General features: G+C 41.5%; 1 protein-coding gene across 4 annotated transcripts in view; it reads left to right on the top strand.

Moving 5' to 3' along the window:
* The window catches only part of PIKFYVE (phosphoinositide kinase, FYVE-type zinc finger containing), a 62,671-nt gene that overhangs the window by 1,237 nt on the left and 35,563 nt on the right, over nt 1–25,871 (top strand). For 2 of the 4 annotated variants that reach the window (XR_005821278.1, XM_040562134.1), the window contains exons 2-12: nt 1,032–1,213; nt 2,720–2,899; nt 8,888–9,006; nt 12,061–12,232; nt 12,886–13,093; nt 15,562–15,651; nt 17,600–17,738; nt 20,445–20,602; nt 21,638–21,749; nt 23,498–23,645; nt 24,134–24,301. Coding sequence is in view for 3 of the 4 variants with exons in the window: in XM_040562134.1 (XP_040418068.1) it covers nt 1,042–1,213; nt 2,720–2,899; nt 8,888–9,006; nt 12,061–12,232; nt 12,886–13,093; nt 15,562–15,651; nt 17,600–17,738; nt 20,445–20,602; nt 21,638–21,749; nt 23,498–23,645; nt 24,134–24,301 (1,666 nt within the window). In the remaining variant the exon portion in view is untranslated. Of the gene's footprint in view, nt 1–1,031; nt 1,214–2,719; nt 2,900–7,925; nt 8,031–8,887; nt 9,007–12,060; nt 12,233–12,885; nt 13,094–15,561; nt 15,652–17,599; nt 17,739–20,444; nt 20,603–21,637; nt 21,750–23,497; nt 23,646–24,133; nt 24,302–25,871 lie in introns of those variants that run through there. The other 2 variants (XM_040562135.1, XM_040562136.1) reach the window with 2 other exon arrangements.

Genomic DNA, 25,871 nt, shown 5'->3' on the forward strand with positions numbered 1-25,871 from the left:
CTCTCATGAAGGAGCGTGTATCAGCTGCAAAGCAGGAAGCGGACTTAGAGAGCTTTGATCCTTGGCGTGGATGAAGGGTGTCAGCCGTCACTTGTGTGCTCAGTCAGCTACCTGTGTTCCAGCTCTGTCAAATGTTTCATCAAGTCTTGCTTGAACAAAGATGAAGGTAGTAAGCGCCTTAGCTTGTGGGGATAGACTGTGGGCTTTGTGAGGTGGAGTGGAAGAAATCAGGTGTGTATTAAGGTTAAATAATACAGAGTGTGGGAAGGTATGACTCTTGGCCATATGAAGGCTTTGATACACAGCAGATGGGATCAAGAAGTATGACTTCCCCTGATATAGACAGCTTTTTATTCCTCTCCTCCTTCCCTTGATGTAGCTACTTTAGAAAACAAGGAAGATGGGAGGTGTTACGTATGACAAGAGACCACAGGTTGGGTTGCTGCCCTGGTGACTTGCACAGGGTCATTGTACCACAGAGGGAAAGGAAGCAGTGTGCCACCAAACAAACTTAGTCTTTCAGTCCTGCTTTCATTTGCATTTCATTTATTTCTCATTCTGAAGTTAACCTGGCCAAATAGCCAGTATGTCGCGTGCTTGCTGAGGTGTTCCAATTTTCTTGTTACAAGGGCTATGGAGGTCGCAGAATTGATAGCTTTTCTCTTTAGATGTAGTACATTGCATGCGGCGCCTCCATTTGAAAACTTCAAGCAAGTCAGTTCCCATAGAGCATCAACCAGAGCATGCTGTCAGACAGCCTAGTGGCTGTTTACTTTCTTAGTCTGGTTGCTCTGGATGTTGCTCTAGCAGCTCTGAATTGCTATCTCTGAAGATGCTGCTATCTTGCCACTGACCAGACAGGGGACTTGGGCTCCTAAGTTTGGCCCTCTGACCTGTGCTAATAGCAGATGTTTGCGGTAGGTGGGGTGAACACCTCCCTCAGCATCTAATGGGACACCTCCACTTCAGCTGACTGAAAATGTTCTGCTTCACCACCCTGTGTATAATGCATGTTGCTGAACTCTTTCCAGGGCACGTGAAATGGCAGCAGATGACAAACGGTCTCCGACACTGGATTCTGCCGGTGATCTACCTCGTTCTCCTAGCAGTCCATCTCATCTCACTCACTTCAAACCCCTGACTCCTGACCAGGATGAGCCTCCTTTTAAATCGGCCTACAGCTCTTTTGTAAATCTCTTTCGCTTCAGCAAGGGTAAGTGCTTGGGGGAACGTGTATATGTGGATTTTGCGTCCTGTCGATTTTATCAGTGGCCTCTGCTGCTACATAAACTTGTAAAATCACCTCTGAACATAGGAGTATAATGTCAGACTGCTGGCCAATCAGATGGTGAGCCAGTCTTTTGCATCTTGCTCTTGGTTGACATAGTAGAGCTGTGCCATGGGAGAAAACAGCCAGCATCTTGCAGTTAGTACTTGTTGGCTGCCAGTGAAGGTCGGAGACAAGCTAGTCTGCAGACAGTAATATATATAGTTTCTTATCTGGGTGTTTGGATGTCCCTTGTCTTTATGAAACTTTCAGGGCTAAAAGCAGGAGTAACCCTCTGTCAGGCTATATGAGCGAAATATCTGCCTGCTCTTTCAAAGCAAGTTCTTATTCCAGACTTAATCCACTCCTCACTTTCCTGTGTGTCTTGTACCTTTATTTGGGTGTCAGACAGCAGAGTTACAATAAAGCAGCGTGTTTATACGAAGTCTGTTCTTAATTTGCATGGCTTAAGTGTTCCCGTATAGTGTTATGAAAGTTTTTTATATTTAAAAAGTACTATTTGATGTTGGCCTTTGTGTTGCATGTGTCAGGAAACACGTATGTTTTCAGTAAGCAAGCTCTTAAAGAACTCTGAGTTCTTGCTTTTTGCTTCTTAGAAGAATCTTGCATAGGGTGGTGAATGAATGCAGCATGGTGCATCATACAAAAGCTGCAAGTATCTTTGCTGGAGATGGCAGCCTGGTCACCTGCTTTTGTTTAATGTGTTCATTTTCCAGCTCTGTCAAGCATACTTCTGAAACGTTTGGGCTGGGAAAAAAGGGCCAAGATTAATTTTTTTTCATAAGCAAAGTGATCCGTTAAGACTAATTACTTCTTATGACTGCTGTTAGTTTGTACAGTAGAATTCACTTGTCCCGATTAATTTATTGAAAATAACGTGAACTTAGTCAGCATTGGCTTCACTTGTTTGTTTCTGGTAAATGTAGCTGGAGTCAGCAAAATATTGTTTTGAAAGTATGGAAAAACAGCTTTGAAACAGCACACAAAAAGGGCATGTTGCTGGAATCAATGAGAACCTGTCTATACTTGATCCTCTGACAGAGAAGGGTGGTTTATTAAAGGCTGCAGTAACTGTAATGTGACCACAGTACCGGCTTCTAACATAACTGAAAATCTCCTCTGAGGGCAGAAGCTGATAATAAAAGGTAACTATTCCATATATCAAGAATAATTCACGTTTGCCAGTTTTTTTAATCACTTTTCACATTAGGGATATTTTTGCAATAGCTTGAGCCTTGACAGACAAGTTCTACATACTGGCCTATTTCCACATTTTTATGGCACTTTTCAGACTAAAAATTCATGTCCTTTGTGATGTATAATAATGATCCAAATGAGCTGTTCATGAGGGTTTTGCATGTGATACTGTTGATACTGTTTTTTTCTGTCACATATGAACCATTGATTTCTTGTTCTTTTTGTCACCTCCAGATGATGGCAGGCTTTCATCCTCAGCAGAGAGAGCAGAGGCAGCACAGGCTGATCCACAGGCGCTGAGTGGTGGCTGGTCCAGTCCTCAGCATCCCACCAGGGCTCAGTCTCTGAGGTCACCAGTTCCTTACAAAAAACAACTATCTGGTGAGCTGCAAAGAAGATCTTCTACAACGCTGGGTAATTTCAACTCTTTATGCTACAAGGGAATATTGTACCAGCCAGTCTGGGATGCTTTCGAGTGAGGTGAAAGGAGGTAACAAAGGGTTCATTATGTAGATTGATAGCAGAACTTGTTGGTGAGCTTGCACTTTAACCTCAGAAGCATAGTCCCTCCACATTTCTCAGTGTTCCAGCAAGACACCGTTTGTTGTTGGTGGCTCTGCTGTTTCAATTGCAAAGCACTGAAACAAAAGAGGCTGCCAAAACATGTTCAACATCTTAAAGCTACTTGAACCTTGTTTGTGAAAATCTGTGTTGTCTTGAGAGACTTCAGTTTCTTAACAGCTACAAGCAGACTACAACTTCAGAGCTCACACTGAATGGGGTTGATGTTGGCGTCTTCAAGGAAGCTTTAAGTGCATTTTTTTCTTGTAGCTGTTATGAGGGGAATTGAATAGGTACTCGTCTGAATCTTTTTATTTATAACCTGGGGACTATTGCCACATGCTTTACTGTATTTCTTGTAGGTGGAATGGGAATCAAATGTGATCTCAGAAATGCAACTGTGTGATGGCTTTATGAAAGGCTGGAAGAGCTTGTTAGTAGATTGCAGGGGTTCCTGTTGAGATCTGCTTGCTCGTTGTTAGCAGTTTAAGGTAGTCTTGAGCAAACTGCTAAGCTGGGTAAAGATCCTGTGCCAGACAGTATTTCCAAGACGGTGGTACTCAATGCAAACAAATCTGATATTAAATATTGTTAATTTGTGGGGGTTTTTCAGAAAAGCATCTAGTCCTGGTAACCATGTCTAGTGTAGACGACTTGCATTTTCATCTTTTTAAGTTATTTGCATTCTGTCTCATCGGATATGTTTATCATCTTCCTCTTACCCCTTCAGTGCCGTTTGTGCTATTCAGTTATACCTGTCACAACAAACCAAATAAGTCGGCTTGTTTGGTGTTTTTTTTTCCTTTCTTAGGCTTTTTCTCAAGCACCGCAAGTACGGCTGTGTGCTCTTGACTGATTTGCCAATTTACCTTATTTCATTCTTAGTCACCTCTTGTAGATCACTTAAGTGTTATCTCTGGATTGTCGGTTAGAAACCTTGAGGCAAGGTAGGTCATTTGGTACATAGAAGGCAGGAATAATCTTCATGTTTGACATTCATTGGCAGTAGGCAGTCAGGGAACTGAGATTTAGTCAAATGTGTGCTGCAACAAAACTTGCTGCATTATTCCAACTCCTTTTCAGGACCTCCATGCCTGTCCTTGGGTTTAGATGAAAGTATGCTTAGAAAAACATGAAGGCGAATCAACCTGGCAAGAAGTAAAGCTAGACCAAGTAAAACTTGCTGACTTTTTGAAGAGATTTCTGTGATATTGGGTGCTGAGTGGCCTGACTCATGGTTGAGTACCTTCTCCCAAATGTGCTACTAACCTTGGTGCACTGGGTCTGGCTGGCATGGAGTTAACTTTCTGTCCCCACCGCAGCCCGTATAGTGTTGTGCTCTGCCCTTCTAGCTAGAACAGCCTTGATACTGCACCAAAGTTTGTCTATTGCTGAGCAGTGCTGGCACAGCACCAAGACTCCCTCCAGTCCCCCCCAAGAGCCAGCAGGCTTAGGGTGGCCAAGAGCTGGGGAGGGGACATCACCAGGGCAGCTGACCTGAACTGACCAAAGCAATATTCTGTATCACATGGTGTAACGCTCAGCAATAAGAGGTGGGAAAGGGGAAGGAGAGGGGTGTGTGTGTGTGTGTGAATGTGAGCTCTTGTTATGAAAACATCTGTCCTCACTAACAACCGCTGCGTGTATTGAGGCCCTGCTTCCCACAATGTGGCTGAACATTGCTTGTGGATGGGAAGTAGAGAGTAGTTGTTTTCTCTCTTTGCTTCCGTGTGGCCTTTGCTTGTGTTTTTTTTCTCCTCTTTTTTTTTTCCCCCTGTAATTAAATTTTCCTTATCTCAATCCGTGAGGGTTTTTTTTTTCCCCCATCATATTTTCTTCTCCCCACACACACACTTTGAGGGGTAGGGGGGAACTGAAAGAGTAGTTGTGGTCCTCATTTGGTACTCTTAACAAAGATGAGCTGTGTAATTCAAGTAAAAGTCTACAGGGTGGGTGGGGAGGTTTCAGGGGGGCTTTTCAGGTCCTTCTTGCTGTATTTGAAGAGGGAAAAGGCCTTTCATCTTCCCTCTCCCAAAATCAGCCTTTTTGTTGAATCAAGCTTTAGAAAATCATTTTTCCTGCTTTCTTTTGTCTTAAGAGGTGCTGAATAAACAGACCGTTGAGGATTTGTGAATATGGAACAGAAGAGAATTTTGCTTCTGCCATTGCAGCTGGTGCTGGGTTGCACAAATAATCTTAGAGATTATTTTCAATAAAGAATCACAAACATATTTATAGCTCCCATCACAAGTATTTTTCTTTGCTCAGATACCAAAGTATTGAAGTAAGTGATGTGATGTACATAAACAAACACCTAGATGTGTAGGTTGACTCACTCAGTCAGTTCAGTGACAGTGAGGTGTCTGATCTAGCTGAGTTTTCTTGCAACCTCCTATCTGTCAGTCTCCAAGTGTTCTAGGCCTGGCCATTACTTGTAAGAGGTGTTTCTTCCTAATGACATGGGCAAGTGTAGGCAGGAAAAAGTTTAAGTCCTTCACAAAGGTCTCCCTAGCCTCCTTGAGTTTAAATAACATGCCAAGTTTAAGCAAACTGAAATGAATAAATAAAAGACTGAGCAAGGCTGCTGGTGCCTCTAAACAAAGGTGGAATGCAATTGCTCCTGAAGAAGCTGACTCCTATCCTCGTCTCTCCATCAGCCAGCACTGTCTGTGCAGCAGATACTTCTGTTCCTCGGGGACCGTGCTTTCTGACAACTACATGTGCAGAACAAGAAGGGATGGTGGCTTTTGTAGGAAAGTGTCTAGCATCAAATCAGTAGGATTTCAGTTGTGTGCTTCCTTGTGACGGCTTACACCAAAGCATTATAATAGCATCTTCGTGGCTTTTGCAAAAATAGGAGAAGTTGCTGGATACTGGGTTAGGTCAGAGATGTTTTCTGGGATTTGTGGCAGAAGAACCAGTACTGAAACTCTGCACTGGCTTGTGGCCTCCCTCTAGGGTAATCTGTTGCGTCCTTACTTACAGCAGTAGGGTGCTGGAGAGCTGGAACTGCTTCTACAGAGGCAGCCTGCCCAGCTGGCTGTACTGCAGTGTATGTGTGTGCCACCTCTGTGTGCTGCCAGCTGGGTGCTTTCAAAGTGCTGAACTGAACCAAGGTAGTCTGGTACTGAGATGATGTCACAGCTTCCAGTCCATTTTAAGAAGAACTAGAAATGCTGACTTAAAGGAGATGGGGGAATTGTTAGTAAAAGCAATTCTAGCTTGTCCCCCCCGTCTTGCAGGATAATGCTGTTGGTGCTACAAGATTGTAGCAGACTGGCAATAATAGGGAATGGGAAAGGGGCTTAGCAGCAGTAAGGAAAGGCCAGTGAACACATGAGGTGGGGAAAAGACCTGAGGAAAGCCTGTGGTGGCTATTGGGAAGCATAAAGAACGTGACTACAGCGTCTTTTCCGTTGGAAAAGGCCTTGGGAAATGAGGTATTTCACATCTTCCTCGAGTCACTGACATACAATGTTTGAACTGTCAGAGTGCACTTGAATGTGCAATTATGTACTTTGGCAATGGATAACTAGAAAGCAGTTTGGGTTGTACTAGCAAAACTGCGGCATCCCTGGCAGGGTTGATTGTTTAGTGTTGAAACTGTGAAGCTGTCTGTTCTACATCTGCAGGTAGTGTATGGTCAGCTTCCTGTAAACTGAAATTACCAGTTAGGCTGCAACAAAGGAGTTATTGTAGTATTTTTAACTTGTCATTCACCTTAAAATGAATAGCTGGGATGGTATTCCTGGTTCCCAGAACTGATCACAGTTCAGATGAGGAGAAAAACATGTAGTGTTTCAGACAAACCATGTTTGTTGGTTTTCCCAAAGATCAGCTGCTTTGAATACATACAGGAAGGATGAGGCTTACTGCTGAAATGTGAGGATTTTCTTTGGATCTGTAGGAGTTAATTTTTAGCTTATGGAGGACAAACAGCTTAGAAATAAGCCAAATTGGAAATACAGGTGGGGTTCCTCTCAATATATAGAGGTTGTGTTCAGTGAATGTGTAGATGAGAAAGAAATGAATAGAAAACATGATTGCTGCATAAGCTGGTTGTCCTGAAAAGACTTTAATGTTTGTGAAAGCGAAGGTGATTTTTGCAGATTTAATGATGAAATAAGCAAATACAGATATTTATGCTTTCAGTACTGTAACAGTAAATCATGTATGCATTAACTAAGAAAGTGACTGTGGTGCTTACAGTAATGGAGTTTGAATCAGGAGCAAGAGCTAACCTAAGCCTGATGGAGGTGAATCCTTTTGTAAGAATGGTGTTTTAGACAGAGTGTGTCCTGTACTGCAGGGACTATAGCTTCTTCCAATAATTTCCTGAGAATAATTTCCTGAATTGGAAGCAACATTCCTTGGAAGAAGATACTCTTGAAAAGTTACAGCAGGAAAGTCCAGGAAGTAAGTGCAGCATAGACCTTTTGATAGAAGTAAGGAGGAGCCAAAGATTTCTACGGTATTATTTATGTTTTCTTAAAATATTAAAGTCACTTTAATCACCCTAAAATAGTCAACTTGGTCCTGTCAGAAAGTGTGTGTATATATATATATATATATATATATATATTTTTTTTTTTTTTCAATAAATCCCAAGTGGCTAGCCACAAAACTGGATTTAAGCACTCTAGGGTCACTTTAAAATCCTCTGTGTATTCTTTGTTGCACAGAGGTCACTATGTGCACGTGGGTTGATTAACTAAAAATACCTACTAAGAACCTGAAAAGGAGGCACGGAATCCCACAGTTTTAATCACATTACTCTAAGGGTTTTGATCTCCTGCCCACAGAGGCGCAGCCTGCTTCTTGCTGCACTGCAACAGTTAACACCCTTCTGCTAGCGCTGCTGCTGCCAGCGTTCTCGCTGACATCAGTGGTCTCTAAAGCAGTAAACAAAAAGCCGCCATGTCTGTTCTTCCTGAACTCGGGAAATCAAAATGAAATGCTAGTCAGATGGAGAGCAGCGAAGCTGGTAAGAAAGTTTAAACTGTTCAGAAAAGTTGTTGATGTAGAAAAGTGACTCTGAAAATGTTTAAATGTTAAAGTAAATACAGCCCTGTCTGCAGATCGTTCCGGAGAGAAGGACCATTTTTGCTTTGAATCATTGCTGTACTAGTTACAATCAAGAATTTTGTAGGATAGAAATTATCTGTTACCTTCTTATTCAATATTCTCTTTGGTATAGTTAAATAAGAATACCTGTACAAATTCTCGACAGCTCAACTTTTTTTTTTTTAATTTTTTTTAAAAAAAATGCCTAACCTTCTGGATAAATTTTATTCTGAGTTATTGTTTTGTAATAGAAACTGAGTATGGAGTCCTTAGACTTGCTGTAGTCATGTATAAGTATGTTCAGGTTAAGGCATTGACTTACACCAGTCCTAGAATGAATGTAGAAATTAATACAGTTATTTTTTGAGTATTAATATCCTAGAAGGCATTTTAAAATGCCTTCAGTGCTTTCTAAATGATTACAAGATTCCTATAGTTTCTATAAAAATAGAAACTATATTCTATAGTTTCTATTCCTATAGATTCCTATAGGCTGAATCTCACTTTTCTTCTTTAAAAGATGTTTTTATTCTGAGAATTTAAATCAGTTCTTGTAAACAGAGAATAGGATTTTAAATGTCAAAGTAAGCTATCTGGCATTAGAAGCTCCTTTTGGGGAAGAGGAATGTAGGGCAAGAAATAGTAATACACACTGTAACTTTGTAATGTGCATATATATATATATATGAACATTTTTCTCTCTAATGGGCTTTCGTATTGTCATGTAAATATGGATATGTCATGGAAGAAATATTATTATTATCCCTTCCTTTCCAGACACTCGAAGGAAAGTGGAACCACCTCTTGGAAGTCATGATCCTCGAACAGCAGTTCAGTTAAGAAGTCTCAGCACTGTCTTAAAGCGCCTCAAAGAAATCATGGAGGGGAAGAGCCAGGTACTTCTTTTAGGAGGGCTTGTAGGCCGAGGTATCTAGAAACTGAACTGTTTACTGGGCTTCCTTGAGCTTTGTTTTTGGATACATCACGCAGATTTTTTATTTAGACGTATGAAGAATGAGTGAATAAATTCAAAACTCACTGTGTGAGCCCAGGGGAAACAAATTTAAGTTGATGCTGACTTCTGACATGTCAGAATCAGAAATCTCCCAGTTGTTCAGTTTTCTGAACCTGGACCAGATGTTCTCATTTTACATTCCTTCCCATTTCTGTATTACCTTGTCTTGTATTTCCTGACTGTTTTCTTCCTTGAAGGAAAGAAATGGGGGGGAAGTGAAACACATTGACAGTCACAAGTGGTAATGAGAATTCTGGGAGTGAATTAAAGCTACTTACTGTGGTAATAGATATTCAGCAATATTTGCTTGAAAATTTTGTCCTATTAACTGATTTGATTCAAATGGCTAAGGGTTTGGTGGTTGCTACTGACTTGCTGCTTTTGCCTGCCTCTTCTCTTTTGGATGATGCCTTTAAAAGGAGGACCTAGCTGAGAAAAGAAGCCACAACTATTTATAAGTCATGATATAAATAGCTGTGTCTGGGAACAAGATGTGAGGAAGCAAAAGTAAAGGGGGCTTATAAAAAAAAGATGGAGAGCAACTTTTTGCTTGGGCAGTTAATGAACAGGGCAAGGGGGAATGGTTTTAAACTAAAAGAGAAGAGATTTAGATTAGATGTTAAGAAGAAATTATTTACTCAGAGGATGGTGAGGCACTGGAACAGGTTGTCCAGGGAAGCTGTGGATGCCACATCCCTGGAAGGCCAGGTTCGATGGGGCCCTGGGCAACTTGGTCTAGTGGGTGGCATCCCTGCCCATGGTAGGGGGTTTTGTAACTAGCTTTTAAGGTCCCTTCCAACCCAAGCCATTCCATTATTCTATGAAAGTACATTTAATCAAATTGTTTAAACTGGAAAAAGGCTTCTGGCTTGATATCTTTTATAGGTAGACTTTGAGTAAACTCACTTAACTTTCAGTCCCATTCTGCTTGTAAAAATAACTTTGTTTTGTCAGAGTGATATTTTTGAGGGCAAAACTCAAGCCTTTCATTGTAGTGAGCAGTACGGTGAGTGTGGCTCCGACTAATTTTTCATTGTGTCAGCTTCTGAAGGCCTTGGAGATTCAGATATCTTTGAGGCTATTGGAGAAATTAGTGCTCAAACAGGCAAGATGCAGCAGTAAATGAGTAAGTTTAGATCTGTCTCTGGAAGCGGTCTGTTGTCAGCATGCTGACATCTGTACAAATGGTAATGCCTCGCTGCCTCTGCCTGCAGCCATGTCTTGCTTGAGTCACTTCAGGCAACAGTTTCTTTTACTGTGGAGTTGGTTTAGTTCTACAGGAGACCACTTTACTATTGTAGAAAGCGTGTGTCAGATCCTGAAAGGTGCTGTTCAAAGCAACCTTTACTGCTAACCGGGGCCAGATCTCTTTTTCCGAATCCTTCCTTGAAGGCTGTTCCTGTCATGAATGTTGGTTCCAGCTAGAGTGAAGCAGAGAGCTGGAAGGTGTCTCTAGTTTCCTGCCTCCTTACTTCTCTCTAAATATGGAGAAACCAGCAATGGCTGAGTTTCTAAACACCCAGCCATGTGCAAGTGTGGCAGAGTCAGCGTGGGAGGGATGGTGGGCAGAGGCTCCAAAAGCTATGCGCTGCTGCTTGGAATAGCCACTCTGTCCATGTGGCAGAAACAGAGACTTGGCTCATCCTGCAGAGCCACAGCAAAAACTGTTAATCGGGATCCCCTGTAGCTTTGCAGCAGTTCCTTGGCAAAGCTTTTCTTCGCATCTTTTCCTGCTTTAACAGTTTTGGACCCTTTCTATGTGAGTTGTCTTGAATGAACAGCAAGAAATTGTTGTGTTAATCACAGATGCTTTAGCTGCTAGACAAATTTTGAGGTCATGTCAAACCTCACTTTGTGAATATCCAAAAATAAACCCCAGTTCAGGGTATGCCTTTTTTCCCTTATGTGAAAATTGGAGCACAGATAAGCTTCTCTGTGCTTACTCTTGGTTTGTTTTGAGAAAATTCATGCAGTGTTTTCTCTTCCTCAGAAAATTCACACATATTCAGTTCCTCTGGAAAGGCTAATTACCAGAACTGAGCTCTAGCAAAGAATGATTCACAGTCAGAGCTGTCATGTGACCGTTAGCAGTTGCCTCCATCCATGGTGATTGTATCTGCTGTGCTCAGAATTTTAACTGAGAGATTTGTCCTGTTCTTTTTTTATAGCTACAGTAACAAATGGAGGTTTCGCCTCTTTGTTTTCGAGCCTTAAAAATGAGACAAAACTTCCTGTGGCTGCAGCAATGCTGTAGAACCAGTATATGATGTTAACTGCTCAATGTGTATGCTACAGGTGTCTTCACGTAGCAGTTAACCTGGAGTTTTGAACCTACATCAGTCTGGGACAAAGGTTTTACAACTGTTTACTGTTCTGAAGAGTTTGACCATGTAATAAAACTTTTTACATTTGTCCATAGTTGTTTCAAAGTACATCCTAGTGTTAGCTATTGGAATTACCTTTGCATTGAAAATTGCTGATAGCTTAATTTACCCCTGGAAAACTGAACTTCTTCTGATTTTAAAATGTTCTGGTTGAGGGCCTGTTGTACCGGGGCAAATGTGAAAGAAGAACAATTAATACTTCATATGTTTGCTGCTTCTTGACCTTTATCTACAGTTCTTGATATTTTTTTGCTCGTTTGTTTCGCTTTTCCTCTCCTGATTTGCCTCTCATGCTGGATCAAGAAAGCAAAGGCTTATTAGACGTATTAGTCTCACAGCTAAGAACTGCTGTAGCTTTCTGGCTTCTTATAAAACCCCATGAAGAATTCTTTCTGTGCATGTATGTGTTTATAACTGAGAGTGTGTGCATGCACAAATGGACGTGAATAAGTGATATTGTCATTTTATGTGCACAGTCTACAAAGCAATCATCAGCCTAAACATGCTTTTTTTATTCACAAATGAATTTCCTCTTCTGCCTTCCCTTGTAGGACAGTGACTTGAAGCAGTATTGGATGCCTGACAGCCAGTGCAAAGAATGCTATGACTGCAGTGAGAAATTCACCACCTTCCGGCGGAGGCACCACTGTCGACTTTGCGGACAGATCTTCTGTAGTCGATGCTGCAATCAAGAAATCCCTGGAAAATTCATGGGCTACACAGGTAGGGTTTATTCTCTAAGAAGTAGAACATTGTCCATGTGCTAAACTCTGTTTGGACTACTGCATTTTAGATTCTAACATCTGCTAGAGATGCTGTACGGGTCTCTAGCAGTCTTAGAAATAAGCATAAGGAATGACAGGGCCTAATTCTACAGTTTTGTCCATGTGCATTGGTGGGTTTTGCCATGTCTGTTTGTTTGTATCAACACTGTTCATGATGACAAAACAAATAAGGCCACTGTGTAACAAGGATGTTTGCTGCAAAAAGTGTGCCCAAGTAACAGCTATGCTTAATAATAGTAATTTTAAAACATAATGGGCCGTGTGCTCTAGTTGAGGGTGAGGGAAACTTTCCAAAACCAAATGTGAGACATCTCCTGAAGGAAGTCCTTACCTCCAAACACTGGCTGGTATGTTATATCTGACTGGCTGTTGTATCATGTGTTATCCATCATTTGACTCAGAGAAAATCCCGTAGTGTATAGTTATCCGGGTTTTGCTCTTTAAGGGAATATGAGAACTGGACTTAAATATGCAAAGAGGTTCTGAAGCAGGAAATCATTTTTTTCCCCACCACTGCACACCTCTGATCCTGTAGGAACAGAGCACTCTTTGTTCCTGTTCACTTATACTGTCTGGTTCCTCTTTTCATAGGGGATCTCCGAGCCTGTACTTACTGCCGCAAAATAGCCTTAAGCTATGCACACTCCACAGATAGCAACTCCATTGGAGAAGACTTAAATGCTCTGTCAGATTCTGCGTGTTCTGTGTCAGTGCTGGATCCTGGTGAGCCTCGTACACCGGTTGGGAGCCGTAAAGCTAGCCGCAACATCTTTCTGGAGGAGGATCTAACCTGGCAAAGGTAAGGTGAATGGCTTCATGTTAAGCTCTAGAATCTTAACTATATTTTCAGGCTGTCACCTGCTGAGACAAAAGCTGGTGGTTTATATTTGGTAAGCTTAGAAACATTTGTCTTGTAAAAAGATTTTAGTCTTGTGCTTGCTTTTAATATTCTCATCAAGTTGAAATGTGGAAACATTTCTAGCGGAGTTTTAAATTATTTTCAGTTTTTCATTTAACTTACTGAAGCATCGGTTCTATACCAGTGACAAAGCAGAGGCTTCTAGCTTCAGTATTGGTGTATGGGTGTGGTTTTTTTTTTTTTTAATTGCTTCTAACCACCACTGTATTGAGAGAAGTCAGTGTAACACTGATAAGTTACTTGTCAGGTTTGTGATTGGGCAAGAGAATGTAAGAGATGCTCCCTGTGTAAATAAGAGAAATGGTGGCAGACGCCATCTGTGTCAGCTGAAGGGACAGCTATAAGGGTTCTCGGATCTCCTTTCAAAATATGTTTCTTTCTATCCCTCTTGAATTAGGGAGTTTTTATTTTTGGAAGATAAGTAAATAAAGTCAAGGTCCTCAGGAACTAACTTGCATACTGCTCGAGTAGAAGTACAATGTTCTTTTAATATGTGGGGGAGGAAGAAATAATCAAATATGGTGTTTGTGCTCATTTCCCTAAAAACAGAAGAACAGTCAAGTGTGAAACTACTGAAGAAGCTTTGAATCAGAGCCTTTCTGAGGGCTCTGGACTGGGGTGCAATATTAGTGATATATGCCTCTTTCAGGAGAGCTCTTCTAGTGGTTCTGATAGTATGAAAGGAAAAATCTCAGCAGGAACCATCTTCAGAAAATGTGCTGACTCCTGCTTTGCATATTGCTCTTCGGAGTATGGTGCTCCTATATGGAAGCAATGAAATAATCAGCATAAGGCCTAAATAAAGGAAAGTACCTTTAGTTTAATGTCATAGTCATCCAAAACAGTATATTGAAGTGCTTGGCATAAATACTACCACATTTTGAATTGGGGAATATTGTGTGTGTTCAGAATGCTCTTTCAGATACAGAGTAATAGGAGGTATCATAACTTCCGTCTTCTGATCTGTTTAGTAGTATCTGTGTCATGTCAATACAACAGATGCTAGTCATGGGCATGTACAGAAAGTATTTGTCTTTATTATGGGCAGTTTATAGCACTGGAGGGAAATAGTGCCTGTTCTTGGAAGGCCGATAACTGTTGCTCTTTTAGGATGCTTAGTCTTGCTGGGAGACCCTGACTAAACATGAGCTGTTTTTGTCTGTGAGAGGGACAAAGACTAAAATTAGGTAGTTTGTTATTGCTTAAGGGGATTCAACGTTTCTTCAGTGCTTGTTGCTGTTAAAATGAAAAACTTCACAATGGGCTGCCGTGCTTTTTTAATACTGCATTTGGTAAATTCCTAATTGATCTTCAGAGGTTTAAATTCAGGACATCAAACTTAAACTGCAGCGCAGTAGAAAGTGGGAACTTGATACTCTATGAAAGCAAACCTTCCTATATGTGGTTTCTTTATGTGAAGTAGTTTGCTTCAAAAGAAAACTTGGAGGTTAAGTCTCTTCCCAAAACGTATATAAGATGAGGCTTTTGCCTCTACTCCCATTCTGTGATACAAAGCAGCGAGAAAGGCATTTAGGAGAGTGCTGCTGTGTTTACTTGTCTGATGCTGCTCTGATCTTTGAACTGTTGTAGCATAGTGGCACAGCTGCCTGCTTTAACTAACTTGAAGGGCCGTGTCCTGTAACAGCCAAGGAGTAGAGTAAGTGGGCAAGTACAGCTAAGCTACTCAGGCAAAGTCGTATTGTTTACATTTTCTGATGAATACCACTTATTATGCTGGTAACATGTCTGCTACACAGAGCACAGCCAGCACAGCTGTTATCAGCGGGAGTGTAGTGACTTGTATCTCCTAGTTTTACCAGTAGGAATTTATGTTGTAGGTCTCTGTACAGCCGATCTCCTCCTTCCTGGGGTGGAAGGAAGAGGGCAAAGGTGATAAGGATAAGGTTAATTACAGAAGCTTTTCTGTATCTTAATAAAAGCTGTTTAGCAATAGCTACAGATAGCATTGCTTGTATTGCAAAGATGAGGTGTTGGAGATGGAGGCAATGCCTCTACCTCCAAAGCACAGAACAGTAGCATGTAATAAAAGGGTGAATCTGTAAGAAATGGATATAAGGGAAGAGTGCAGAAAAGCAGGTTAGTATAAGAGGGTTGAAGAGTTCAGGACTTGAGTCAGAAAGGAGACTTAAATGCTGTCCCCCTGATTTCATTGGCCAACGTACAGGGAAAGATTTCCTTCTTATCTCGTTGATTTAGCTATAATGGGTGTGAATATGAGGTAGCATTATAAGGAACTGTATTTTAATTCCAGCTGTTCTGATACTGCTGCATGTGACAAGTCTTTCAAACTTCTGTAACATATTCTTTTTTTTTTTTTTCCCTTACAGTTTGATTCACCCAGACTCTTCAACTACCACGTTGTCTGCACGCCTTGGGTCTGTTCAGGAGGATGCAGGGAAGTCTCCAGCTAGAAATAGGTATACTAATCATATCTGTGCATTTCCTGTTCTGGATGCACTCCTAGCACACTCTTCACTATAAAGCCTGTATTTTGGGTCTTATTTTTACTGAGCATGCTGTTTTGTATCTAAAACGGGACTCCCTGAATTCGTATGTAATGGTAAGGAAAGACCACTTATGTACACGAGACCTTGAGGGTGCTCTTCTGCTTCTTGTGTGAATTGACATTGTCTAGTTTAAAAGCATGTTTGTTCCTACATGCTACAGTAATAGGATGATTCTAAGATGGCCCTGGCAGGCCCAGACTACTTGTTCAAATTAACATTTAACTCTGTGCCTATTCATGATCTCACTGTAGTATATAATATCCACTAAATACATTTGAGTCCTGGATATAATTGGTGTTGATAAGCACACAGATATGAAATGAAGTGTGACTGTTCTAGCCTTTGCTTAATACCCTTTTATGTAAATTAAAAATCCCTGCTGCTTACAGATAGGTGACACAGTTAAAGTAGCTCTTGTGAAATAAGTGGGAGGAATACTTAATGAGGGGCTTTAAAGTCATTCTCATGTTCCACATAAGAAGACTTTCTGTTCAGCTGCATTACTCTGCCAGACTGATTTATCAGTTCTAATTCTGTTCAACTTCAGAACATCTGAATGGTAGAAGACAGGCAGAGTTTTAGCCTGACTTGAATGCCTAGGACAGAAAAATTTTGCTTATTACCCCTAAGTGTATAAGGATGTGTAATGCCAACGTAGTTTCCTTTTGATTCTGCATACATAACTAAAAAGGAACCAAGTAAAACTCTTTATCAGCCTAGTATTCCTGCTCAAAAAAAAAAAAAGATGAGGAAAAAGTAGCCGTTTTGAGACTATTGTACTTTGATTGCATACTACCTTGCCGTAGCAATGCCACCCTAATTCAGCTTTTGTATTTCATGCTTGGGCTTGGCCATATTATCCATTGAGAATTCTTGGAAACAGTCAGAGTATCTGTTAAGCAGAGCTTGCTAATTGGCTGAGTTTCATTCCAAAGACTATGGGCTGGCAACAGTTCTCACCACTGAGACTGCTGCAAGCCTCTTGGGTCAGTTCAGCATTGAAATTTTGATCTTCCCTGTTGCTGTATGCAGAAATGTTCTCCATGTGCACTCCTTATAGCACTGTTAGCATTACTAGCTTATGCTGCATGTTTGCAGCTGCTGTATGATAAGAACTTGCACTCTTGTTATTCAGAGGCTTAATCTAGCCATGGGATATTGGAGCAGAGGTTATTTGGAGTTTGTATGTGCGTTTGTAGCTTTGCAGTGATTATTGCAAAATGGTATGTTTGCATTGGAGTGCATAGCCCAAATTTCCTAACAGTTGGGCTTGAGATCAGGTGAATGCTCTGTATCACAGTACAAGGAAAACTGCCAGCTGGACAGGGCTCCAGGTCCAGCAGACAGTCTAACAAACTTCTGACCACTGCAAACTGTCAGTCATGTATTTCAGAGATGTGAGGGGAAGGAATTTTGAATGGTTCAAGGGGAGGGAGAATCTCTGTGCCCTGTGACAGGGATCCTGGTGTTGGCTGCCCTTTCTGGCATCTGCCTTGCCTCCAAACAGCTGGACCTTCTGATTATCCAGCACCCCATTCCTTTCCCACTCTATTCAAATGCGGGCATGTATGAATTGCTGTGCCTAAACTTAGCTTTGTCTGTTTTCTGTGAAGTGCTTTACAAGAGTTTTTATTTAACTTGGATGTTCCAGAGCAATATACACTTGCTTCCTAGGGATCTGTTCTTCTCCTTTGACTGGGAGGGAAAAAGGGGAGCTTTAAGCGATGTCTGTACTGAGGAGGGAGAACAGTGTCAAGGAGTTAAGCTCCTTCTGAGCACGCTGTAAGATCACTGCCTGCTCCCATGAAGCAACTCACAATGAACACTCACACTTCAATCCTTCTCTCTCGTACTCCAGGTCAGCCAGCATCACTAACTTGTCGCTGGATCGGTCGGGTTCACCGATGGTGCCTACCTACGAGACATCCGTCAGCCCCCAAGCCAGTCGCACACATATGAAGGCAGAGACCAGCGAGGATGAGCGCAAAATCCTTTTGGTACTTTTCATGCTTCTGTTTGTCTTGCTCTGTGAAGGAAATAACATTTGGCTTCCTTGTATCATGCAGTGGGAGAATCTTGCTGCCTTTAAAGAGCCTTTTCTGAGTATTGTTACCTGGACCTCTCCTCCAGGTGGTGCAGGGGTGGAGAATATTGATACTGCTTTGGGCTTTTCTGTCTTTCTGAAGCAAATCTTAGTTTTATGTGGTGTTTGCATAAAGATGTGTAGGGTTTTAGTCTTGGGAAGTGTGTTAGTGTGTGGAGTTGGTATACCATTAGCTCTGTGTGGATTCAGCTTGCCACAATTGCTGTTGAAACCAAGTGATCTGATTCTGTATATCTCCACGTTCAGATTTTTCCCTTCGTAGCCTGCATAAAGGGGAATTTTAAATGGTTGTTTCAGAATGTTACACCCTGATGAATGATTTAAAGCTGTTGAAGCTTATTGGACCAAAACAAAACTTGGCCCCTCCCCTTGTTTGCAGAATGAATGTAAATGTTTTTTAGAAGGTTGTTGTAACATACTTGTTCAAAGAAAAATCAATGTGTAACAAAGTGTTCTAAGTAATTCTATGATCTCCTCCCTTTTGATGGGAGTGTTGTAGGTGGCAGTTATTTTACAATGTTAAGTAGAAAATGGTGTTTCCCTTTGGTGGGGAAGAAAAAAGTTTCCAACAAATGGGGCAAAAGAAGACGGAGAAAAAGGGAGGGGAGTGCTTTTTCACACTCAAAAATTCAAGATAACCTTCCTAATTTTAAACGACAATGGGAAGTAAACTTGTTAGGTATTTCACAGAATGAATCATTAAATGGCTTGGGTCAGAAGGGACCTTAAAGATCATCTAGTTCCAACCCCCCTGCCACAGGCATTTGTCTGATGTCAGCAGAATGCATGTGAGTAAGTTGAAACACTTTTTACTCCTGGGTTGCACGGCTCTGTAAAGGGACAACCATGTGAGACAGAAGCATTTTTAAGGCATGTCTTTACAACCCCTCTGTTCCACATGCATGTTAATGCAGAAAAAGCAAAATCTAAAATGCTATGAATGCAAGTTGAAGCAAGATGATCAAGTTCCAGTTCACTTCAGCTTCACATTGTTTAATTTTGTTGTGTGTTTTCTTAGCTGGGGGAGGAGTGGCTTGGTAGTATCACTTCTGTTCAAGTACGTACAGAAGATGTAGTGTTAGTTAATGTAGGATTTGCTGTGAATTCCCACTATTTGTGTAATGCTTTTAGCATGTGGGGCTGATTTGTATCAGGAGGTAATTGAAAGGTTAGCACACTGCACTCAGAAAACTAATGAAATTTGCTTATGAAACAGCGGGTAGGGGGAAGATGTGCACACATGGAGTAAGCACATACGTCTATGAAACAGAGGTCAAAATCCTTGAGTTGAAAGGATTTGTTGTGTTCTGCCAGTTTGTCCAGTTTTCTGAATTCCCTTTGTGAGTTAAGGGTAAAATTCAAGGCAGCTAACTGTGGAATTGCCACGTGCATCAAATCTCATGGTCCTGTGACATGTATAGCATCAAATGGGTGAGGTACAGAACCTGGTGTGGCAGTGGAGCTGCTGACATTGGCTCTGAGATGATGCCCAGGACAGCCGGTGCTGGAAATAAAAGCAGAAAGGCAGCTGGTAACAAAAGTGGAGCAAAACTCTTAGATCTCGTGGCACCGTTGGGAAGGTAGAATGATACGGGTCTGGCAGTTAACTGGAAAGCTGGAATTAGTTAAAATTTAATTAAAGCTTTTTTATTGTTGCACAAAAATAGAATGAGTGAGGCATTTGAGAAAGTGAGCTGCAGTGGCACTTCTCCATCCCTTGGAGTGCTTTGTTGCTCTCAAAACAATCCCAGGTTATATCCCAGGTTGCTACCACTCAGCAGCAACAGTTGTTCTGTGCCAAACCTGGGTGCATTTGCGAAAGCAAAAGGGTCTGGGTGCAAAGCCGACAGTTCAGTTTGGATGGAGCATAGCCTAAACAAGAGTTGGCACACATGCTTAACAGGCCTGAAAATAAGGTCAGGGCACAGGTTAAAGTGTTCCAGTTGGTGAGAAGAGATCTGTAACTTCAAAAGGGATTAGTTAAGTTGAGCAGGATACACAGCTTTTTTTTTTTCTCTTTAGTGGCCAAAATTAGTGGTGGCTAAAAAAGACTTCATATTGGATGCTACAAAAGGGGGTACTCAAATGGTATGTCAGAACGTGAACGTGGCAGAGTGCATTGCAGTGTCAAGTACTTGCTTTATCTAGGCTGGATAATGAACTAGGGTGCTTCACAAAGCCTAGGATGAGCACGGAAAGTATAGAAAAACCCTCTTCCAAAGGATGAGTTTTTCTTGGCCTTGCACACACCACCTGAGTTTGAGACTAGGGTGCAAGAAGGCAGCAGCGAGGGCATACGTATGTTGTAGGTAGTAGAAAAGCTTGCTGTGTTAAAACACCAAGCCCCCTTAATTCTTGTGTGTAACCACCTTGTTTCTTGCTTATTCTCTTTTTTGTGTAAAGGATGCAAGGAGCTGATCTCGTGTTTGTCTGCCATTTCTGTTTTACAACTTTGCATAGGTTGAGCAGAATGGCTTAGATTTTATGCCTGTTTCCAGAGGGTTCTTGATCTAGAAGCTTATCTGAGGACCAAGGCTGATGCTCTTGAAACCAGTGCTGAGGTCAGACTTGTAAGTGACTTGTACATTTCCCTATCCAGGACTCAGTCCAGTTGAAAGATCTGTGGAAGAAGATCTGCCATCACAACAGTGGGATGGAGTTCCAAGACCATCGCTACTGGCTGCGGACGCATCCCAACTGCATCGTGGGAAAAGACCTGGTCAACTGGCTCATCAGAAATGGGCACATAACCACAAGGTAACCCTGCTGCGTTAGAAAGACAGGCGTCTTCTGACTCTGTGGCGGGAGGATGTGAGTTTCAGTTAATGTTAGGTACTTCAGACTCCAGAGATAGATCCCTTTGCAGGAAAATGAGAAAGAAACAAAATTCAGACCTACCTTTTTGCTGCCTACCAAAGCAGGTATGGTTCTGATTCACTGTTGCCCAAATAAAACAAGGAACAGGGTGCTGGCTGGTTCAGAAGCTGATGTGAGAAGCAGATTTATGGGTTAAATATCACTCAATGGGCAGAGAACCATGAATACATTATAAAAACTCTCTTTAAAAATAAATAAATAAAAAAATCCAGACCTCTGCTATCCTTTGGTAAATGGAAAGCAATTGCAGAGTCACAAAGCAATGGACATTTTGGATACCTGTTAACAAAAGCCTCTACTTCATAACATACAGGTCAAAATGAAAGTGTGTTCTCCCAGCTCCACAAAAGGCGTTTCCTTGTTGCTAAGTGGGGAAAAATCCACTTTAATCTGTTCATCCCTGGAGTGCAATACAGAAGAAAGCAAACTGTGGAGTTCACCAATATTTCAAGGGGACAGTCTGACCTTGGGATCAAAAATCACTAGTAGAGTTTGATAGCTAAATTTTTGGTGAGCTCTCAGTATTGTAAATGAGTATAAAGAATCAGTTATATTTAACTATGCAAGAGAGATAAAACTAAGATGGTTTTCATATTTGTCTAGCCAGGGTCCTCACTCAGCAGATCAATATCTATAACTCAAGCTAAAGCTATACTGTTTATACTCCTCCAATATCTTGTCTGATGGACACCTCAGTTGAGTTTAGAGCACTGAGAACCTCTTAATTTAACTCCATACTTGAACAGTACACTCTGCTGCCTCTCCACAACATTTTAAATAGTGTCTGGTTAAATATGGCAGTGGAATACAGGAGTCAGTGTAGCAAATGATTTTTTTTTTTCCTCTTGTACCATGCTTATACCATATGCGTTTAAAACCAGACTTAAAAAACTGTCCCTGTTCTTATACCTCCAGAGTCCAAGCCATTGCAATAGGACAAGCATTGGTTGACGGACGCTGGCTAGATTGTGTCAGTCATCATGATCAGCTCTTCCGAGATGAGTATGCCTTGTACCGACCATTACAGGTAAAAGGGCGAATCTGATTTGAGGGAGGGAGCAGGAATATTATGGTCCTTGCTGTGTTTGGCTGCTGACTAGAATCTTTTTCAATCCCTTTCTCAGCAGCCATTGTGTTTTTTTCTAAATAAGCTCTCCTGTATAGAGAATTAGAGTCCATGACTTTTCTGTTATTGGTTTAAAGCCTGAGGAAGCTGCATTTGCCCAGAAAGCTTTGCGGCTTTCCTTTGTGGAGGATGAGTTGCTATACTTAGCGCCTGAAGGGGAGAAAAAGGTCTCCAATCTTGGCCAGTGCCTCTCATGGTGGACATCTTCCAGAGGCCTTGGAATGGCAGAGGGCAGCTGTCTGTAATGTGCATAGTCTACAGTCTGCTGTGCGATTACTGGTACTGAGCTTCTTTAAAACTTTTCAAAGAATGGGTATTTTAGATATACAGTGTTGGACATAAGGTAACCTTCTTCCAATCTCCAGTGACGGCAGCAATAAGGAATTCAGTACCTTAGCCACGTAATGAAGGACTGGGAGGAGGTCTCTGTCATGCCTACCAAATAGGACTGGCTAGCTGAGAGGAAAGCAGGGAAGCAGTGATCAGAGACGCTATCCTGCCATATTTCATTGCAGTCAAACTTGATGAGGGGTAAAAGCAGTCACTGGCCTGAGTGGATTGCAGTGTTTTCTTGTTTTATTTTGTTTTTTACTTGAACAGGATATCTCTAGCCTCTGTTACCCGTAAGCATTTAGGTATAAGTCTTGCATGTTCTGCAGCTTCTGACAACGAGGAATAGTTCAGCTGCCCCGTGAGCCGCAGTCGGAAAGCTTGCAGCAATTAGCATCCTGTTTTCATTGCGTGTTTCAGCTTTTGGCCATAATCACATGGTCTTCTGTTGAGATTCCTCTGAGCTTCATCTGGAATCTCAGATGGTTAACCATACTATCTCAGCTTGCTAGTAAAACCTTGCCCTTGACTAGCAAATTCTTGTGGATATGTTTGTAACTATTTATAAGGGGATTATATTACTCAAGTTTTAAAGCCAATTCCTGTTCTCATTGGTTGAAGGTGCTATGTGATCCCATTTCTCCTGGTTTAGACAAGAGTCAGGAGAAACTGTTGGTGACTCAGTTGCTTGCTGCACTTGCTGTAGCCAAAGGAGTGATAGTAAGAATTTCACCTTGAGGTGACTGGGGGCGTCAGACTGGCTGATGGTAATTACTTAGGTAGTCTCTGGGTTATCTGGTGCTATAGCCAGTTGTTCTGACACAGGAGCCCCAGACAGAGCCTGACTTGTGAGTGAAACTTAGAGCTGCTCTGACTGGTCAGTCACAGAATCGCTCCAGTGGTTTAGGCTTAGTCTGCTGGATTCTGGGTAAAGGATATGATCATCACCCACTTCTGTTGGGGATACCGAACATTCAGAACTGCTTAGGTGGGTGTGGTGACAGAAAATGTGTAGTAGAATTAACTTGTCCTTTAGTGCCACTTAGTCACAACTTCTCTGGAAGTGGGAAGGAAGCAGAGACTAAACACTGTGGGAAGTGTAAGGAATTGCTTGTTTCCCATTCAAAACTGTTCCCGTTTTGTGCTGAAGGATCATTTTATGACTAACCTGTCTCAGTCCTCTAATTTTAAGAGTATCCTCTAATTTTAAAAATGTCTGATCTGCATTTGTAACAGGCTGCTTTCTAAGGCTGCTTAATAAATATGCTGAAATCAGCAGAGCTGCACTATAACACCTTTTTTCTTCCTTGCCTACTTAGAGCACAGAGTTCTCGGAAACCCCCTCTCCAGACAGTGACTCCGTGAACTCTGTAGAGGGGCACTCTGAGCCATCCTGGTTCAAAGACATCAAGTTTGATGACAGTGACACAGAGCAGATTGCTGATGAAGGAGAAGATAACTTGGCCAGTGAGTTTCAGCTGAGTCTCGTTCTCGTTCTGCCTTCTTCCCTGTTATCCACAGTCCTTCAGGACATAGTAGTTTAACCATGTCTTGCTTTACTTGTGTGTATGTGTGCATGGGGCTGTAAGGATCTAAGCAAACTATAACCTAGCTAGTCTTCCTGTTTCTTCTGATGGATGCAGTGTTTTTGTATTTAGTGGAACTGAAAAAGCTTCATACTTCTAGTGGAGGAGAAGCATGTAAACTGCCTTCTGTTTCTCAAGCAGACTTCTGCTTGATTTGTGGCTCTATAGTAATGCACTGAAGAATGCTGACCCAATATGTCAGCATACACAGATCAAGATAAAGTAAGAACTATGAAAATACTGTATTCCTGTAGTATTTCACACTGGTCTTTATGTATTAAAGACAATTTTTCTCCTCTCTGGTACCCTCATGATACCCGTTTGAACCCGTCTCCTCCATGTATCTTCCCCCTTACCCAACACTAAAAGACTCCGCCAGCCCTAGCAAGCGTACTTCAGTCAGCAGCTTCCAGTCCACAATGGACAGTGATTCAGCCGCCTCCATCAGCCTGAACGTGGAGCTGGACAACGTGAACTTCCATATCAAGAAGCACTCCAAGTACCCACATGTGCCCCCTCACCCTGCCGACCAAAAAGGTATGAGGTAGTCACCAGCTGGAGTTGCACATGATGGAGAGCTGGGCCCTAATAACACTGATCTATTTGGACACTACTTTAGTAGCTGTCTTACAGAGGGGGAAGTGTGATATCTAGCTGGCACTTGCTTGCAGTTTTGATACGCTTACCTCTGAGGAGGCTCAGGAGACATGTTGAACTGCCTTCTCTGCAGTGTGTGTAACTTCCCCTGTGACTTTCTCTTTGCAGTTGAAACAAGGTGTCCGGCTGTCCACACATAGTAGGGCATATCCATGCATAAAGTTTCTGGCTAACTGGGGTGGAAAAATAGTCCATGCATAAACCAGTTTGATACCCATCTCTCCAGTTTGAGATGAAACTGGAAAAGCAAGCAGAAAAAAAACACCAAATGAACAACAATAAACTGATGAACTCTGCTGGCTTCTAATCCTACCTTAGTAAACTTACATTTGACAGAAGAATATTATTATTAATAAGCAGTATGGCCTAATATACATTAATCCATATACATTATATTTCTTTTCAAGAGAACCTCCTCTGAAGTAGGAAGAAATCAAATAGTGTTGAAAACCTCTTTAGATTTTTTTTCTCCTAAATGCTGAATTGAAAGACTCCAAATATGAGCAAAAGACTAAATATGAGCAAAAAAAATAGTGCCTACCTGTTGATAGTTGCATTACATAAATTGCAAAAGAGCTTAATGAGTCTAGAGCTTGCCAGTGTCATGGGTCTAGTATATCCTAGTTGTTTTACATGCTGGGTAGCAATTGATGTCTTTGTATTGTTTCTTTACAAGTTACAACAACTTTGTAAAGTTTTGTCCTTTAGTGCTTCTGAGGAGTTTCTTATTCTTAATTATGTCTCCACCCCCATAACACCCCCCCCTACAGAATTTCTAACTTTAAAAGATGATCCAGAGTTAAATAACCGGGACTCCTTCTGATGAATTCATCCTTCCATGAAGTCTAGCAGGTCTCTTCTGTTGGCTTGGATCAGTTTACAAGATTTAGCTTTATGCTTATATATGGATTGCATGCTCTGAAACTGTGAAATTCTCTCTGAAGAGAAGGAGGGAGGAGAACTACTCACAGCTGACTTGCTAAGTATGTTAGATGTTTAGGGAAGGACAGTGAGGAAAATTAGAGGGAGCATTTATCAGTACTTTTTAAAGTCACCCTTTTGTTATTTTTCTAAATGTGTGTAGACGAACTGAAATCTAACTGCTTTTTTTTTTCCCTGCTCCTTAAAGAGGAGCATAGGAAGTTCGAAATTTGAGTTGGTGAGTTGGTGACAATGACTTAAAACAGGGAGGGTTGTCAGCAGTACTGACACCAGTTTGTTAATGATACCTTTTGTCTTGTTTCCAGCTCATGCCCTAAACAAATGAAAAACTAATACATCTGCAAGGGAAGCAAAAATGTGGAGAGGGAAAATGTATCAAGGAATTCCTATTAGGAGAGAGAGATGTTGGATTAACAGAGCTTGAACAAGGCCCAGGTGTGTTTCAGTATCCTATGAATTTACAGCTGTAGTAGGTTTATCTTTATCAGCATGTGTTGGCATTAAAACA

The sequence above is a fragment of the Cygnus olor genome, chromosome 6 (assembly GCF_009769625.2).
Source record: "Cygnus olor isolate bCygOlo1 chromosome 6, bCygOlo1.pri.v2, whole genome shotgun sequence".
Classification (NCBI taxonomy): domain Eukaryota; kingdom Metazoa; phylum Chordata; class Aves; order Anseriformes; family Anatidae; genus Cygnus; species Cygnus olor.